The following is a 16,815-nucleotide window of genomic DNA, read 5'->3' as shown; positions in this document are numbered from 1 at the left end:
TTTTTTTTTTTTTTTTTTTTTGTTTTGTTTTGTTTTGTTTTTTTTTTTTTTCATGAAAGATGAGCTATTCTGACTTGAAATTGTTCCATGGTCATTGTAGATACTTACAGCAAAGGATTATGCTCTGATTCTGGGAATGCCTGGAACAGGCAAGACATCCACAATGGTTCATGCCGTGAAAGCACTGTTGATGAGAGGTGTATCCATTTTGCTCACGTCTTACACAAACACTGCTGTTGATAATTTACTTATCAAACTGAAATCTCAGGTAACTGTTTCTGCAATTTTCTATCTTTCAAGGTCTGTTCATTATTTCTCTCAAAAGGAAAAGAGGGAGAGAGAGCATGAAAAAATTTTCAATTTTAAGGTCGTTAGAATTGTTGGCATATTTTGAAAATCGATAGAATGAAAAATCTGGGAAGCCTATTTTTATGTGTATTCTCACTGATCTCTTTTTTCTATTTTTAATTTTACGATTACAAATCATCCTACTAAGACAGGATTGGCCCTCATAATATACATTTGATACAGTGCACAATTCATTAACACGCTTGAACTTTGTTGCTATCTTTTCTTTCAAGTGCTCATTACGTTGGTAATACTTGGATGATGATCTTTAAGTTTCCACTAAATGACATTTACTAGGCCAAGAATGGGAATTTTAACATAAATTACAAGATAAAATTTGTAGGAGTGCAACGCTAAAAGATTTATTTTTTATTTTTTATTGTATTAGAACAGTTGGAACAAAGCTAATAAGATTGTCCCTTACATACCACAACTGAATAAGTCGCATTTATTTTTTTATTTGTTTATTTATTTATTTTGTGTGCGTGTGGCTCCTTTGCTTTCGCTTATGTTTTTGTGAGGTCTGATTTAACATTATGCATGTTGGTGTGTAGTTTGTAAAAGGATTTTGTAACCTTAAATTTCATGTGCATGTATCGTAAGTTTATATCCAATTCCTACTCATCTTTAGTCATCTAATCACTTAAAAAGATATAGTTTGACCTGGCTTACTCTTGTTCATCTGTCACTCACAAACTGCAGAACATTGATTTTATACGGATTGGAAGAATTAATGCAGTGCATGAAGACATCCGCAGCCATTGCTTTTCGGGTCTGATTTTTCCTATTATGCAGTCTCCTTAGGATCTGGATACTTGCTTTTCTTTATTTAACTAGTAGAGTTTCTTTGACAGAGTTGAACATACAAAGTGTGGAAGACATCAGAATGAGATTGGACCAAGTGAAAGTTGTTGCAGTCACTTGTTTGGGGATAACTAGTCCCTTACTCGTCAATAAAAAATTTGATATATGCATAATGGATGAAGCTGGACAGACCACCCTTCCAGTATGTAGAACTTGATGGAACGTTGTTTGTTGCAAAGTTTATTTTGGTAGTCTGATGATATGATGCCCGTTGATTATCAAATGTTTTTGGGATTAGTTAGCGCTTGTTCTGTTTAATAGGTAAATAATAAGAGAATTAGGCATCCTTCATTTCTATAGTACTAGCATCTCACAAACAAGTTCACTGATAGAAGGTAGCATCTTCTTGTATTTCAAGAGATTGGAAAGAGATCTAAATGATAACATTAGAAGCCAGTGTATGCATGGTCGAACACTTAAATTTATTTTACAAATTGAAGATTTTTGTAACATTTTTGTTTTTAGGAGGTTTTGTTACGTTGTTTGAAGAGGATCATGAACTTATGAGGTAGAAAGACTTGAGTATGTTGGAACTCGATGAAAAAAAGTATGAGACATGTAGGAGAAGATAATCATTTGCTTTAGTTACACCTTCATTAAGTTGAACTGAGTTTCTAATATTCATTCTCTACAATTATTCTTTATTCTCTAACGTTTGCTATTAATGAAGTTGTTCGTATGATGTTAATCAAGAGTTATTGAAATGAGGAATATCAGTGCTTATTTAATTTTTATATCTACCCCTAAGGTTTCCCTTGGACCTTTGATGTTTGCTTCAACATTTGTCCTTGTTGGCGATCATTATCAGCTACCTCCTCTTGTTCAGGTGTATATCATGCCTAGTCATTTGGATTATCTTTTTTTTCTTTTTCTTTCTATGATGCACTTTTTGAAGTCATCGTCATTCCTTTCTAGAGTACAGAGGCTCAAGAAAATGGACTGGGGATAAGCTTATTTTGTAGGCTTTCAGAAGCACATCCTCAAGCCATTTCCGCCTTACAAAGCCAGGTTTCTTTTTTTCTACTAGAATTAATCTGTAGTCAAGTCAATCACTTCAGACGATGCTGCCGATATCCATTTACTAGGTTTCTTTGAGTGCAGTATCGCATGTGCCGCGACATTATGGAATTATCAAATGCCTTGATATATGGAGACAGATTGCGTTGTGGTTCTGAAGAAACTGCAAACGCAAAGCTTGAATTTTCAGGTTTAAAGTTGTCTTCATCTTGGCTCAAGGAGGTTAGTGATCTTTTTTAACTTTTCATCTTACTATCATATTTATCAATTGGGTTAACCCTCAAAACAGAACTTCGCTAGTGTTTCATGTGAAGACCCAGTTGGCAGACTCCAAATTACTACTACTTGCCTACTTCTGTTTGGTTTTGTTTTTGCTCTTTGTTCTTTTTTTCCTTATTTTAAGGGTCATCTTTTCGTAGGGCTAGCAATGAGCTATTCATCCAACCACAATTTATTTCCTCATTTGTGGGCGATTGCACAATAAATTTCATTACTTCAGATTTTTTTCAATCAAAATAATTTTCACCTTTAGATTTATTTAGCTTCAACGCATCCAACTTATTTTCTGTTTTATTTACTTTTTCCAGAATAGCTACTTAAGTAGTACTGGGAAAGGGAAAATTTTGTGTGGTCATTTCATAAAATCAAGTGTATGTTCATATAAGTCGCGGTTTATTAGATGCATGGAACTTTGGATTTCTAATGACATTAAAAAATTCTGGTCCTTTCTAAAACTTCCTTGTCTCAACTAAAACTAACACACTTCCTATTCGTGGTTTCAGGTTGTAAACCCATGCAAACCAGTTATCTTTGTTTGTACAGGTTCTCGAATATCATTTTCGCTTTCTAAATTCGGTAGTCAGTTTTGTTTTATCAGTGGTTTTTGTTTGTTATCTGACTCACGTTCATACCTGTAGATTTATTACCTGCTTACGAGACAAGAGATCACAAGATTGTGAACAACCCAATTGAAGCTAACATATTAGCAGAGGTGCAATCTTCGCTTTGATATGTCTCTTATACTTCTTATCATTAAGTAGATTCCTACTTTTTTCTTAAAAAAAAACTTTGGTAATTGGAGTAGGGAAAGCTACATGAAATTTTACCTCTTGGCATTGATCTCTATTTTCTTAATTTTACAGGTGACGAAGGGATTGCTTGATGGTGGAATTAACGGGAATGACGTTGGCATCATTACTCCTTATAACTCCCAGGCAAGCATCATTCGTCTAGCTATTAACATAGCCTCCGTGGAGATACATACCATTGACAAATACCAGGTAGACCAATTCAATTAGAGGCAGTCCCTTTTCTTTTCTTTATTTTACAGAGGATAGAGTTGGGACTGATTTTAAAATGGTTGTTGGATGAAAGTCCACGTCAGTTAATTTAGAGAATGATCGTGGGATTATAATCAAGGAATACTCTCCATTGTTGTGAGACCTTTTGGGGAAGTTCAAAGCAAAGCCATGAGAGCTTATGCTCAACCATCGTGGAGAGTCGTGTTCATTCTAACAAAAATCACGTTTAAAATTTTCATGAGAAGCTGCATTCTTTGGTCAATATGCATAAATACGTTATTATATTTTATTATGCTTCTATGCTTCAAATCGTTTTTTCTGTTCTCCTAGGGAAGAGACAAGGACTGCATATTGGTGTCCTTTGTCAGGTCGAGTGAAAATCCGAAGAGCTGTACTACCTCACTTCTTGGAGACTGGCATAGAATTAATGTGGCCATTACTCGTGCCAAGGTCAGAAATCGCCTTAATCATCTTCAATACTGATCTCTCAAATAACAAAGGCTGTTTGAGAGCCAAACAACTTTCAAGCTATCAATTCAATATATAATAGAAACATAATTCTGCAGAAAAAACTAATCATGGTGGGATCACGCAAAACACTGTCAAAAGTTCCACTGCTGAAGCTTCTAATCAAGAAGGTCGAGGAGCAATCAGGCATCTTCAATGTAACAAGGAATGACATACGTCAAAGCAGCAAGCTTCCCGGTTCCACATAGATCAAATTGTTGTAAAGGTTGAATCCATCGTCATAAATCCTCATAATGGTACAGAAACTCCACCCATTGATAAAAATAAAAACATTAAATGTTATAATAATATAGCTAGAAAAAGTGAGGCTGATATATGCTTAAGCTAAGTATATGATCCATCCAGGTTTGTCTCAGCGGACATGGTTGTCAAAGAGGAGCTGGGGCTGGACTGTGTATCAAATGCCATGTTTGAAGCACCGAGAAAGTCTTGTCTACTTGCCGAAAGGTACTTTCCTTTTCTAGAAGCTTTATTGATTCTGCTTTCGTTGCATTTTTTTCTCCTTTTTTTTTTTTTCTTTTTCAAAACCTCATCTTATACGGCGAAAGCAATTCATATTCATAATCACAATCACAAATGCTGGACCCTTCACATTGTTTGCACTTTGGACGGTCCAAAATCCAATGTTCTGAAATGAGGAGTTTTCTTTTCTTAATATATAAAAAAATTCCTCTGATAAATATTGAAATCACAAGCTAACACTGACACATTGTGTCAGTGATTTCAGCAAAGCTGATATTGTCCGATTTTGTGTCTCCATTTTCTACCCACCAATTTTCAATAATTTGTCCACTAATTTTTAGTAGTAAGTAAAGTAAAATATTCCAAAATTCATTAATTTTATTAAAATAAAGTTTTTAACAAATAAATTTCTACTATGTCAAAGTGTATATATATTTTTTTTTTATATCTATGTCTTTATATATATTTTTTAAATGCATTGGATATTTTTTCTAATAATATTTAGAGTTAACTTGTTAGAGAATTGAAATTAGTAATAATTATCTAATTTTGTGGTGTAGTTTGATGAAATAGAAAGTCTAGAATTAAAATTGAGTTTTTTTTTTTTTTTTTTTAAATTTTTATTATTACCTTAACTCAGAATAAAATATAGATATGAATGGATCGCACATGCTGATGGCTTGCCCTTTCTTCATTATTAGAGACCAGTAGGTGGAAGTATCTTTTACGTTTTAGTGATGTGACTGTCATGGTTGAGCCCATGACGGGTAGGGAACCTCTAAATATGTTTTGTTTCGTGATTTTATAAGTATATAAAAATGAGGTTAATGTTATAAATTCTAAATAATAATTATTATAATATTAGTAATAATAAATATACAAACGAATGTGTGTAATTCATGATTGGTTACATGATTTGTAAAAGTTATTATATATTATAGAAGATATATTTCACTAATTCCATATATTTATGTAGTATTTATAATCTACCAATTTGTAATTTAAGATAAATTAACACTTCAATAATTCAAATCAAACTATAAATGTAGACAAAAAGTGATCAAATTATAAAGGTCATTTGAGATCACAATTATGTAGGTCAGATTTGATAATCACGTGACATTTGATCTTAAGTTTATGAATGGTACATCCACCCAAAAGGTTTCTATATTTTATTGTTCTTTTTTTTAATGGTTTAAATAACCGAGCTAAGTTTCTAAAAGGTTGGGTGATAAAGATGGCATGTATGATGGGAAATATAATTTTCGTGTCTTTGTTTAGCCAATAAAGAAAATTTCTCTTTAATGTAACACTTGCTGATTGATGTTATCTTTATTGCCATTATAAATTTCTAAATCTACCTCAACCATTAGGTAATTGTACTTCAAGTCATTCTTTTATTTTAACCATTTCAGGACAAACCATCATTTTAGTTCCTCTTTTCTATATTTTATTCTAACATTATTAGTAACGAACAAAGACTTGTGTCCAAATCCAATTGATTCTCTTCCATTTCCTTCAAGTAATTCAATAATTAGAAAATGATTTGGTGAAGCCACCAGACATTTTACAATAATTTCATCCACAGACAAACTGATCACGACAAACTTCCACTTCAATGGAAATTTGCTAGTACAACTCACATCATATTTTGCATTGAGAAGGTTTTTCTTTCCGCCTCATTTATTTTCTCTGGGTTTGTTTAGCCTTATTTGATTTGAGGAGATCAATAAATCTTCTTTTTGCTGATCTTTGTTTTATTGCATCTGATTCATACCTAACTTTCACAGTCATTCATCACCATTTTCCTTTCTTATAGAATTAAAGTAGACTTCAATGAACAAAGACCATTTTGATAGAAACTTTTCTTATCTTCCTTTCATTTTGATACATGATACATGATCTTTGTTCGTATTTTAGCTCACCAATTTGTTAAGTCTTAGGTTTTTCTAAGCCTACAGTTTGAGAAGTTATCTCTGAGTTTTTGTAGCTTAATTATACTTTATAAATGTAGAGAAATGAGTGAATCAAACTTTGGTTTGGGAAGGATGGAAGAGCAAAGAGCACATTTGCCAAAGTGCTTTGGGACAAATTATTGTTGCTTGTCCTCCTTCACTGTTCATTTGAGGTGTGGTAGTGGGTTAAAAGGGGAAAATGCCTCCGATGTTGATTGATCTATAGAATACTGATAGAAGTGAGCATATTCATGCATGAGATGCTTCATATTTCATTAAATGTGTTAACCAAATTTGACATCTACTTGGGATCTTGAACTCTCATGTTTTTGATAATTTGGTCTTTAGATTTTTACTCTATTCTAGTTTTTTAATATGGGATGAGAGAGTAATTTTAGTCTAAATTTCTATAGATCCCTGTTTTGTTTATATGAATGTGTATTAGAAGTCATGTTTTATGAGATCTCATATTAGTTGGAGCGGAGAACGAAATATTTCTTATAAAGGTGTGTAAACCTCTCACTAACAGACGTATTTTAAAATTGTAGGTTGACGTTGATACGTACCAGGTCAACGCAAATAATATTTGCTAACAATGGATTTGAGTTGTTATATATTTAGTCCATTTACGTTCTTGCTGATTAATCATAAAAAAAAAAAATTTGATGGTAGGGATTAAAATAAAATACGTACGTAAGATTTAATAATTTATTTAAATGCTTCTTTTCGATGTAGTCTTTAGTAGTGGGAGTTGATGACACCGACGGAATCGACTAAAGGAGACTTAAAAGACATTAATATTGACTCAAATTAACCACTAAAGTGGTGTGAGATTGTGTTTTTCTTTGTTTGTTTGTTGAGAAAAATCAGAATACTTGGTGGCCAAGCATGATTATTCCTCGTGATTCTATTATTGTCTCTGTAATATGAATAGTGGCAGCTTACACCCATGATTTTGTGAATATTTTCTTAAAAACTATGAACTAACAATGGTGTGTTCATGTGTTTTTTCAGTTCATCGTGTAGCGTTAGAAGATTTGAACATCAGACCGCTCGATCGAAGGTACGTTTAAACTACTTAAGCTAGATTTAAGTTGATAAATAATAATTTACGATTGATATGTTGTGACACTCAAAATTGTTATTGATTAAATTTCATATTTTGATAAATTATCACTGTTCTTGATCCATGATTAATATCAAAAAGTGATTTTTGTTGGGTCCTTAAACTTACCCTTCAAAGTCTTTGTAATTGTGAGGGGTTTTGTAATAGTGCTCTAATCCACGTTTAAGAACTGGACAAGGACTTATCTCTGTCACCAAATTGGACTCGGAAGTATCCATTATTGGTATTGAAATTTCTTTGCAACCTCATCCAAACCTCCCTCCCAAAAGTTAAATTGCCTTGGAATTCTCAGTTTGTTGCATGTCTGTGGGAGCGGTTTACCTCTTTATTCTCATCTCTTATCTCATTTTCCAAGATCGAAAAGATCAAATTTCGTGTGAAATATATATAAATTCATTATCTTTAGGTAGTGTATATCAATTTAATAATTGAGGTAAATTAAGGTGGACCAGAATCGGAATTAGAGTGTATCTGCCTAATTGAGACAAATTAAGATGGAGCAGGATCGGCGTTGGAGTGTATAATCTACTGTCTTTCGCACTATTTAATTGACGGGACCAAATCTCTATCTTCTACTTCTTCTATTCTTTATTTAAATAGAATAAGTAGATCATGTTTCATTTACAAGTAACTTTAAATAGAAATCCCCAAATTTGGTAATAATTAATTTTACATTTATTTCTGTATGATTTAGACCAAACAAAAAACCTTCTGTCTGCTTCTGTCCAATAGAAACAAGTTCTTTTTGGGAATGTTGTCCTCGCAGTCATGCGTAGTAGCAATGATTTGATCATCCTAGGTTATATTTATATTTGAATCTCAACTTCTATATAAAAAACTAACAACATCTTAAATTTAAAAATAAAGGAATAAAATTGTGCTCGTGATAATTTCTTACCTAATTTTAGGTCTAGAAATTGTAACTATACTACAACCAACAGGAATCATACTCTCCACAATGATATGATATTGCTAATTCAGGGAATGATCATGGGTTTATAAGTGAGGAATACTAACTCCATTGGTATGAGGCATTTTGGGGAAGCCAAAGCAAAGCCATGAGAGCTTATGCTCAAAGTAGACAACATCGTGGAGAGTCGTGTTTGTCTAACAGTCATAAGCTCTCATGGCTTTGTTTTGGTCCATTTAAGTATAAGTTTTCATGACTTTGTTTTGGGCATTTCCAAAAGGCCTCATTGACAAATGAAGATGTATTCATTAGCCAACAAGGACTCACTCTCAACAACCATCTTGTTCAATGAATTAAATATTTAGGTCTATTTTGATAATGATTTTATTTTTTAAATCTATACTTATTTAGTCACTATTTTTTTAATATATTTGTCATGGCCATTAAAATATACATTTTAAAAAGTACTGTTTTCTTTAATTTACTAACCAAATTTTAAAATTAAAAAAAAAATGATCAACGTGGGCATATGGTAATTTTACATTTTTATGAATAATAATTGTTTTTAAATTAAATTTTTTTAAAAAAGAATCGGTGGCGTTCCTGAAATCCATTTATAAATACAAGAGAGACTCTGAAACTCAAAATCTGAAATGATCAAAATCTCTCTCTTTTCTTTGCTGTCTCTTAATTATTTGTGTATGCGCCGCCATGGCTACAAATTGGAAGCTTTTTGTTGCAGAACAAAGAGAGAAGCAACATCATTAGCTTCCTTCTTTCAAATTTCACCATGAATCACCTTCAATTCTTCAACTCTTTCTCTCTTCCAAGTCAGTTCTCTCTCTCTCTCTCTCTCTCTCTCTACCCTTAAATTCTTATTTTTTCGATTCATTCAAAGCCAACACTTAGCAAAATGGGATTAATATTAGAAAATTGACATGAATTTGATTCTCTTCTCTCTCTCTCTCTCTTTTTCTAATTAATTTTATATATTTGTGTATATTTTTTAGTATAAAATTGATATGACACTTTTAGAATTTGAATATGCGATTTTAATTTATTTTATATTTAAATGAACAATATTATTAAGATTTGGCATCAAAAATTGATATCAACCTTCTAGAGTTTAGGAGGAATTTGAGGTATTATTGGATTGCATATTCATAGTAACCAATTGCCAAATGGAGATTTTGTATATCTCTCTCTCTTTCTCTAAATTTAATGAGATGTGGATCTATGCATCTTCTAATATAATTTTAATTTTCCTACTTTCTTGCCTAGATTTTATGAATATTAATATTCATTCTTTTATTTTTATTTTTATTTTTTAAATTTAAATACTATTTTAGAGATTTTTTTTATAATTCATTTTCTATCCCTAAACTTTTAAAATATTTATTTTTGATATATATTCTTTTTAACTTTTTTTTTTTGTATTTTCTCTTATTTTCAATTTTGGATCGAAATATAACCATTATAGCTAGTTCCTTTGAATTTCTTAAAATTTTGTAACGGTATATTTTTTAAAATACATGGGCTAAAATATATATTTGAAAAATGTGACGAAAAAATAAGTTTTTATTTATTTATTTTTTTTAATGACATGTTTTTCTCCATTTATTATTATTATTATTATTATTAATTCCTCGAAGGTGGTTTCCTTTTAAGAACCATTTTTTTTAGAACTTAAAAGAAAATAAAATTCCCTTTCTATCTAAGCGGGCCCACTGCATGGTTGTGCGACTGATAGATGATGAGGAATCGCAGAGAATTTTGAGAATATTCTGCGGGGCCCACATACAAATAGTGCGCATGTACCGTAGTCGACGTCGTTTTCGCCGTCCAACTGTAGTCCACTAAATGGTTAACAAAACTGAGCCCATGGGCCTAAACGTTAAATACTTATGGGCCTAAACATTTGATGGCCCATGTTAAATACTTATGGGCCTAAGATCTGGGTCTTTGAAATTAAAGGCCCGTTTTGTGACAGCCCACACGTACATTACGGCTCAGTCCTTGGCAAGATTTAGATTTTTTCTTTTCTTTTCTTTTTTTCTTTTTTTCTTTTTTTTCCTTTTCTTTTCAAATCTGATATGTTCGGTAAATCTGTTGCAGTTTATAAGCTTTCTCAATTGGGAGCGAACTGGCAATGGCGGGAATTTGATTCCACATCATCGTGCCTGTGGGAGTGCATTAGCATAGGGGTACAATTAGGGTTCTTGGGAGTAATATTCGTTCGAGTTCTTCAGAAGTGTGTTTGTTGGATATGGAATTCTTACAGTGGAGATGGCAAATCGACGGGTCGAGCTGCGGAAAACCGTCCGATCAGTCAGAAATTGAGCATTTCTTACAGAGTCGGTGTAGGCTGCTCCGTCTTGCTGTTGATTATTCATGTTCTTATGGCTTTTGTTTTGCGAAATGGTTCTCATTGCAATTCCGGAATCGAAGTAATTTCTTCAGAGATAATGGGAGTGATAGCGTGGGGAGGAGCGGTTTTTGCAGTTTTCGGGGTTTTGCGCGATAAATCCGTCGATTATCCTTGGATCCTACGAGGTTGGTGGTTTTGCAGCTTCATTTTATCGATTGTTCATGTGGTTTTGGATTTACATTTCGGAAATTTCAAGCACTTGAGAGTGCAAGATTATGTCGAGTTTTTCGGCCTTCTTCCGTCGATTTTATTGCTAGGGCTTTCGATTCATGGACATACAAACATAGTTTTCAATGTTCATAATGGTTTGGATGATCCACTTCTTCCGGAAAAACGCCTAGATCAAGGGAGGGACGAGAAGGATTCTCCTTATGGAAGGGCAACGCTTCTTCAACTCGTTACCTTCTCCTGGCTCAATCCCCTGTTTTCTGTTGGATACAAGAAGCCACTCGAAAAGGAGGACGTACCAGATGTTTGTCGAATAGACTCCGCGAAATTTTTGTCACATTCCTTCGATGAGACACTAAATTTTGTTAAGAAGAAGAACAATAGCACAAATCCATCAATATACGAGACAATATATTTGTTTGGTCGAAGGAAAGCAGCAATAAATGCATTTTTTGCTGTGATAAGTGCTGCAACATCATATGTAGGACCATACCTGATTGATGACTTTGTGAGTTTCCTCACTCAGAAGAAAATGCGGACCTTATCAAGCGGGTATCTTCTTGCGCTTGCTTTCGTTAGCGCGAAAATGATCGAGACGATAGCTCAGAGACAGTGGATTTTTGGTGCACGTCAACTGGGTCTTCGTCTTCGTGCTGCTTTGATATCACACATATACCAAAAGGGCTTGCGTCTTTCGAGCCAATCTCGCCAAAACTGCAGCAGTGGGGAGATCATGAACTACATGAGTGTTGATATCCAAAGAATCACCGACTTCAGTTGGTTCTTGAACACTGTATGGATGTTACCCGTACAGATTTCATTAGCTATGTTCATTTTGCATACAAATCTGGGAGTGGGATCGCTGGGCGCATTAGCAGCAACTCTAGTAGTCATGTCCTGCAACATACCAATGACCAGAATTCAGAAAAATTACCAGACGAAGATAATGGAAGCTAAAGATAATAGGATGAAAACCACTTCAGAAGTTCTCAAAAACATGAAGACACTCAAACTTCAAGCATGGGATACTCAGTACCTCCAAAAGCTAGAAAGCTTAAGGAAGGTGGAGCACCATTGGTTATGGAAGTCGTTGAGATTAATGGGAATTTCAGCTTTCGTCTTCTGGGGATCGCCCGCTTTTATCTCCGTTGTAACGTTCGGGGTGTGTGTCTTACTGGGAATTGAATTGACTGCTGGAAGAGTCTTATCTGCTTTGGCTACCTTCCGTATGCTACAAGACCCCATATTCAGTCTCCCCGACTTGCTCTCCGCTCTTGCACAAGGCAAAGTCTCAGCTGATAGAGTTTCTTCATACCTGCACGAAGATGAAATACAGCAGGATTCCATCACTTATGTTTCTAGAGATCAAACAGAATTCGATATAGATATCGAAAATGGAAAATTCAGCTGGGACCTTGAAGCAAGCAAGGCATCTCTTGATCAGATAAACTTGAAAGTGAAAAGGGGGATGAAGGTGGCAGTATGTGGGACTGTGGGTTCGGGAAAGTCCAGCCTACTCTCATGCATACTTGGTGAAATAGAAAAGCTCTCTGGGACAGTGAAGATCAGTGGTACAAAGGCCTATGTTCCTCAATGTCCTTGGATACTGTCAGGAAATATCAGGGAAAATATTCTTTTTGGAAATGATTATGAAAGTACTAAATACAACAGAACCATTAATGCATGTGCTCTGGCAAAGGATTTTGAGTTGTTTTCTTGTGGAGACTTGACTGAAATTGGAGAAAGAGGGATAAACATGAGTGGGGGACAGAAGCAGAGGATACAAATTGCTCGTGCAGTTTATCAGGATGCTGATATTTACCTCCTTGATGATCCTTTCAGTGCAGTTGACGCTCATACAGGAACTCAACTCTTCGAGGTTAGTCAGGATATTAAATACTGTAAAGGATGAGGGAGCAGATACTTCAATAGCCTTGTTCCTGCAATGTTCTTACTTTTACTGACAACCTTATGAAACTTTTTATTGTTTTTCATACTCTTTAGGACTGTCTGATGGGTGCTCTCAAGGAGAAGACCGTAGTTTATGTAACCCACCAAGTCGAATTTCTACCGGCAGCAGACCTCATCCTGGTTAGTGAAGTACCAAGAAAGTTTTCTTGTTTCAAAATACTTCACCATAATTGTTTCATCATCATGTTCAAAAAGGGGAATTTAGCTCAGGTTTACCTTCAATGATAGAAAAATTGTTCTCCGAAAACTAGTTCTTACCCGAAACGTTTTAAGGCAATTGATATTTGTGTATGTTTGTGATTGATTGACAGTTTCTGGTCTTTAAGATGGACACGTTTTGTACTTAACATTTGATAGGTGATGCAAAATGGAAAAATTTCTCAAGCTGGAGGATTTGAAGAACTTCTGAAACAAAACATAGGCTTTGAAGTTCTAGTAGGGGCCCATAGTCAAGCTTTAGAGTCTATCGTCACAATTGAAAACTCAAGTAGTAACTGTCAACAACTGCCAAAACCCGAAAAGGAATTGTATGAAGATTCTCCCATGAATGTGAATCCTAGAAAGTCCCAACATGATTTAGTGCAGAATAAAAATTCTGCAGAGATAACAGATAAGGGAGGAAAATTGGTTCAAGAAGAAGAAAGAGAGAGAGGAAGCATTGGCAAAGAAGTGTTCGTTTCCTATTTAACCATTGTGAAAAGAGGAGCATTTGTTCCGATCATAATCTTGGCACAATCATCATTCCAAGCTTTACAGGTAGCTAGTAACTACTGGATGGCATGGGCTTGTCCCCCTACAAGTGAAACAGAACCAGTAATTGGGATGAAAATCATACTACTTGTTTACTCACTACTTGCTATTGGAAGCGCACTATGTGTGCTTCTGCGAGCTATGCTAGTAGCCATAACAGGACTTCAGACAGCACAAACGCTATTCACAAACATGTTATGTAGTATACTCCGGGCACCAATGGCATTCTTCGACTCGACTCCCACTGGAAGAATCATAAACCGGGTAATTTTACCTTACAATTCAGCTTATGATACTTTAGACAGTCATTTTAAGCAAAAGAATTCAAGGAATAGTTCCCAGGACTTTAAACTTCACTTGTATTTTACTTTGCAGGCATCCACTGATCAAAGCGTTGTAGACTTGGAAATGTTTACGAAGTTAGGTTGGTGTGCATTCTCAATAATTCAGATTATAGGGACTATTGTAGTAATGTCTCAGGTAGCATGGGAAGTGTTTGCCGTTTTTATTCCTATTACTGCAGCCTGCATTTGGTACCAAGTGAGCAGCTTAACCCCTATATACACTTTATCCTTACATTCTTGCAATGCCTTTGAGTACTTATAAGCTAATTTCCGGTTATGTCAGCAATATTACACACCTACAGCACGAGAACTTGCTCGGTTATCTGGAATACAACGAGCTCCAATCCTTCATCACTTTGCAGAATCCCTAGCAGGAGCAGCAACTATTCGCGCTTTCAATCAAGAAGATAGATTTTTCAAAACTAACCTTGGTCTCATTGATGACCATTCAAGGCCTTGGTTTCATAATGCTTCAGCCATGGAGTGGCTTTCTTTCAGATTAAACGTACTATCAAATTTTGTTTTTGGATTTTCATTGGTTTTGCTGGTGACTCTCCCTGAAGGAATTATTAATCCAAGTGAGTTTCTTATATGCATGTTCTTGTAGTTAGATAGTTTTGCTCAGCGTAAATTTTCTGAAACAAGCTTTAATATCTTATTGCCAAATTAAATAGGAGAATTTTGTACTTACAGAATTGGAAAACTTTCAGGTATTGCAGGCTTGGCTGTAACTTATGGGATAAACTTGAATGTTTTGCAAGCTTCTGTTATCTGGAACATATGCAACGCAGAGAATAAGATGATCTCAGTTGAAAGAATTCTTCAGTATTCGAAAATAAAAAGTGAAGCACCTCTTGTTATTGAAAACTGCAGACCACCAAGCAATTGGCCACAAGATGGGAGCATTTGCTTCAAAAATTTGCAGGTGAAACTCCATAGCAATTGGTATAAAATTTAGAGTACTTGAGTCAAATAATCAGTACTCCATATCCACAGTTAACACATTTGCATGTTAAATAGTCTCATTTGATTAGGGTTAGTGCCTCGTTATGTGCTTATTTTTATTGGATTGGAGCCCCTTTTTGTAGTTACTTTTAGGCACCCTCTTGCCCTTTGTTTTTGTTGGGCTCCTGGTTTTATCAACCTCCTTTGTTTGTGCATGTATTTCTTTCATTCTGTCTCAGTAAAAGTTTGGTTTCTTAAAAAAAAGAAACAGGGAAACAAGAAAACAATCCGGTTTGATTAGAAATACGAATTCCATATGCATACAGTTTCCCTTCTAATGAGTTTCAACCTTTTGTAGATCCGTTACGCGGACCATCTCCCAGATGTCCTGAAGAATATCAGTTGCACCTTCCCAGGAAGGAAGAAAGTGGGTGTTGTAGGAAGAACAGGCAGTGGGAAATCAACTCTGATACAGGCAATTTTTAGGATTGTTGAACCTAGAGAAGGAAGCATTATAATAGACGAGGTTGACATTTGTAAGATAGGCCTCCATGACCTGAGATCAAGGTTAAGCATCATCCCTCAAGACCCTTCCATGTTTGAAGGAACGGTTAGAGGAAACCTCGACCCACTAGAACGGTATACCGACCAGGAAGTTTGGGAGGTAATCTTTCTTCTCTGCTTAGGTGTGTCTTGCTTATTAACGAAAAAGAAAGATTCTGGGAGAGTTTCCCTAATTGGAGCTACTATTAATAGCCTGTCATGAATAGATACCATACAACAATGAATGAAATCTAATATTGAATGTTACTTTCTCAGGCGTTAGACAAATGTCAACTAGGTGATTTGGTGCGTGCAAAGGACGAGAAATTGAATTCTTCAGGTTTGGCTTTGCCAAATTGAAATTGCTTATATCAAAGAGAAAATGAGGCATACATGCTTTTCTAATACATCATACCTTAAAATTATGGCAGTGGTTGAAAATGGAGAAAATTGGAGCGTTGGTCAACGACAGCTATTTTGTCTCGGGAGGGCGTTGCTCAAGAAAAGCAGCATTCTGGTGCTTGATGAAGCAACAGCCTCTGTCGATTCTGCAACTGATGGCATCATACAAAACATCATTAGTCAAGAGTTTAAAGATCGAACCGTGGTTACCATAGCTCATAGAATCCACACAGTTATAGCTAGTGACCTTGTCTTGGTCCTCAGTGATGGTGAGTTTGAAGCTCTTCATCTTTCTTTCTTCTATTCTTTGTATTGGTTACTTTACTAAAAGGTTTTGATATTGTTTTTGATGAACAGGAAGAATTGCAGAGTTCGACTCTCCGAAAATGCTTCTCAAACGAGACGATTCGTTTTTCTCCAAGCTAATAAAAGAGTACTCCACGAGATCGCAAAACTTCAGCAGTCTTGCAAATCAAAGGTATGATTAGAGCTTCTGAGCAGCTCTCAGAACCAGATTGATGACTTGAGAATTGTTGTTATTACCAAACCAGTCTGCAGTGGCGATCGAGGTAAGCATATTCAAAAAGCAAAAAGAAATTTTGATGTGTTGAGAATTGTTGAGATAACATTAGTGGAAGATAATCAATTGTAATCTTTTTAAGATGACAATGAAATAGCAGAAATCACCTGCCTATATTCTAAAGATTTCATCCGAACTCTAGAAGTTATTGTACCATTGTTTCGATTACTCGT

The 16,815-nt window shown here is 34.8% G+C and overlaps 2 protein-coding genes across 8 annotated transcripts in view; both read left to right on the top strand.

Moving 5' to 3' along the window:
* LOC111432188 (DNA replication ATP-dependent helicase/nuclease DNA2) overlaps positions 1 to 7,694 on the top strand; it is a 15,671-nt gene extending 7,977 nt beyond the window's left edge. For 2 of the 7 annotated variants that reach the window (XM_023069035.1, XM_023069030.1), the window contains 13 exons: positions 101 to 268; positions 1,051 to 1,120; positions 1,203 to 1,354; positions 1,961 to 2,038; positions 2,128 to 2,220; positions 2,314 to 2,451; positions 3,012 to 3,051; positions 3,147 to 3,220; positions 3,372 to 3,509; positions 3,861 to 3,980; positions 4,097 to 4,294; positions 4,404 to 4,505; positions 7,490 to 7,694. In XM_023069035.1, the coding sequence (XP_022924803.1) occupies positions 101 to 268; positions 1,051 to 1,120; positions 1,203 to 1,354; positions 1,961 to 2,038; positions 2,128 to 2,220; positions 2,314 to 2,451; positions 3,012 to 3,051; positions 3,147 to 3,220; positions 3,372 to 3,509; positions 3,861 to 3,980; positions 4,097 to 4,246 (1,221 nt within the window). In that variant the 3' untranslated portion in view covers positions 4,247 to 4,294; positions 4,404 to 4,505; positions 7,490 to 7,694. Of the gene's footprint in view, positions 1 to 100; positions 269 to 1,050; positions 1,121 to 1,202; positions 1,355 to 1,960; positions 2,039 to 2,127; positions 2,221 to 2,313; positions 2,452 to 3,011; positions 3,052 to 3,146; positions 3,221 to 3,371; positions 3,510 to 3,860; positions 3,981 to 4,096; positions 4,295 to 4,403; positions 4,790 to 5,172; positions 5,554 to 7,489 lie in introns of those variants that run through there. The other 5 variants (XM_023069036.1, XM_023069033.1, XM_023069032.1 and 2 more) reach the window with 5 other exon arrangements.
* Positions 7,695 to 9,146: 1,452 nt separating this feature from the next.
* Positions 9,147 to 16,810, top strand: LOC111432193 (putative ABC transporter C family member 15). Its single transcript, XM_023069045.1, has 11 exons — positions 9,147 to 9,341; positions 10,627 to 12,986; positions 13,112 to 13,198; positions 13,436 to 14,092; positions 14,204 to 14,368; positions 14,456 to 14,750; positions 14,883 to 15,097; positions 15,476 to 15,781; positions 15,937 to 16,000; positions 16,092 to 16,331; positions 16,420 to 16,810. Exons 1-11 carry the CDS (start codon positions 9,302 to 9,304, stop codon positions 16,548 to 16,550), a joined length of 4,560 nt encoding a protein of 1,519 aa, XP_022924813.1. The 5' UTR covers positions 9,147 to 9,301; the 3' UTR covers positions 16,551 to 16,810.
* Positions 16,811 to 16,815: the final 5 nt, after the last annotated feature.

The sequence above is a fragment of the Cucurbita moschata genome, unplaced genomic scaffold (genome assembly GCF_002738365.1).
Source record: "Cucurbita moschata cultivar Rifu unplaced genomic scaffold, Cmos_1.0 Cmo_Scf00037, whole genome shotgun sequence".
NCBI lineage: Eukaryota > Viridiplantae > Streptophyta > Magnoliopsida > Cucurbitales > Cucurbitaceae > Cucurbita > Cucurbita moschata.
The sequence above is the reverse complement of the archived record's forward strand: the minus strand, read 5'-3'. Positions and strand labels throughout refer to the sequence as shown.

What these genes read in the sequence shown, in the direction of transcription:
- LOC111432193 (XM_023069045.1), top strand. Translation starts at nt 9,302, where the DNA reads ATGAATCACCTTCAATTCTTCAACTCTTTCTCTCTTCCAA. An exon ending in CAACTCTTTCTCTCTTCCAA is followed by an intron (nt 9,342 to 10,626) that starts GTCAGTTCTCTC and finishes AATCTGTTGCAG; the next exon opens with TTTATAAGCTTTCTCAATTG. An exon ending in CGAGAAATTGAATTCTTCAG is followed by an intron (nt 16,001 to 16,091) that starts GTTTGGCTTTGC and finishes AAATTATGGCAG; the next exon opens with TGGTTGAAAATGGAGAAAAT.